General features: G+C 44.2%; 1 protein-coding gene across 1 annotated transcript; it reads left to right on the top strand.

Moving 5' to 3' along the window:
* Window positions 1–105: 105 nt before the first annotated feature.
* On the top strand, window positions 106–1,475 carry MONBRDRAFT_30671 (uncharacterized protein; the record flags this gene model as incomplete). The annotated part of the gene is made up of 6 exons (XM_001751122.1): window positions 106–177; window positions 315–386; window positions 787–858; window positions 986–1,057; window positions 1,196–1,267; window positions 1,404–1,475. Coding segments are annotated over 6 exons (432 nt in total), but the record flags the coding sequence as incomplete, so codon positions are not given.
* Window positions 1,476–1,482: the final 7 nt, after the last annotated feature.

Below are 1,482 nucleotides of genomic sequence, written 5' to 3'. Positions count from 1 at the left end.
TTGCATGTAGCGTATGTCGACGTGGATTTGCATAACATTAAATCATACTATTCTGCTGGTTGCGTTCTTGTGTGCCTAATGGGCTGTTGGCGTTGACTTGGACAGGACAATCGCGCCTTGACCCACGTGGATGGATTTGTAAATCTCAACAATGTCGACGGCTACATGACCATCTCGGTATGTTGCTTTATCAGTTGATGCCACGTTGCATGTGTAGCATTTGTGGACGTGGATTCACATCATATTTTACCATATTATTCTGCTGTTTGCGTCCTTGTTCGCGTAATGGGATGTTGGCGTTCTGACTCGGTCAGGACAATCGCGCCTTGACCAATGTGAATGGATTTGGAAAACTTGGCAATGTCGGAGGCTACATGACCATCTCGGTACGTTGATTTATTAGCTGATGCCGCTTTCCATATGTCGCATTTGTGGACGTGGATTTGCATAATATCATATCATATCATATTATTCTGCTGGTTGCGTTTTTGTGTGCCTAATGAGCTGTTGGCGTTGACTTGGTTAGGACAATGGAGACTTGACCCATGTGGATGGATTTGACCCATGTGGATGGATTTGGAAATCTCAGCACTATCGGCGGCAACTTTATCATCCGGGTATGTTGCTTGCCACGTGTAAGCCGCAGTTCTGGTTGTGGATGAGCATAATTGAATTTCGTGTTGTGTTGTGTTTTGTGGTTTTTTGTTTTTTTTTTGTGTGTGTGTGTGTGTGGTTGTGTGTTTGTGTGTTGTGTGCCTCATGGGTTGTTGGTGTTGACTCGGTCAGGACAATCGCGCCTTGACCCACGTGGATGGATTTGGAAAACTTGACAATGTCGGCGGCTACTTGATGATCTTGGTATGTTGCTTTGAATGCCACGTTGCATGTAGCGTATGTCGACGTGGATTTGCATAACATTAAATCATACTATTCTGCTGGTTGCGTTCTTGTGTGCCTAATGGGCTGTTGGCGTTGACTTGGACAGGACAATGGAGACTTGATCAACGTGGATGGATTTGTAACACTCAACAATGTCGGTGGCAACTTGATTATCTGGGTATGTTGCTTTATTAAAAGTTGATGCCACGTTGCTTGTGTAGCATTTGTGGACATGGATTCGCATCATATTTTATCATATTATTCTGCTGGTTGCGTTTTTATGTACCTAATGGATTTTTGGCGTTGACTTGGACAGGGCAATCGCGCTTTGACCAACGTGAATGGATTTGGAAAACTTGGCAATGTCGGCGGCGACTTGGAAATTCACGTATGTTGATTTATTAGTTAATGCCACTTTGTATGTGTAGCATTTGTGGACGTGGATTCGCATGATAATACGACATCATTATTCTGCTGTTTGCGTTCTTGTGTGCGCAATGGGTTTTTGGCGTTGACTTGGACAGGGTAATGACGACTTGACCGACTTGGATGGATTCGGAAATCTTGGCAATGTCGGCGGCAACTTTGAAATTCACGTACGTG

Source organism: Monosiga brevicollis, genomic scaffold (genome assembly GCF_000002865.3).
Source record: "Monosiga brevicollis MX1 MONBRscaffold_346 genomic scaffold, whole genome shotgun sequence".
NCBI lineage: Eukaryota > Choanoflagellata > Craspedida > Salpingoecidae > Monosiga > Monosiga brevicollis.
This window is presented reverse-complemented; position numbering and strand designations above follow the sequence as displayed.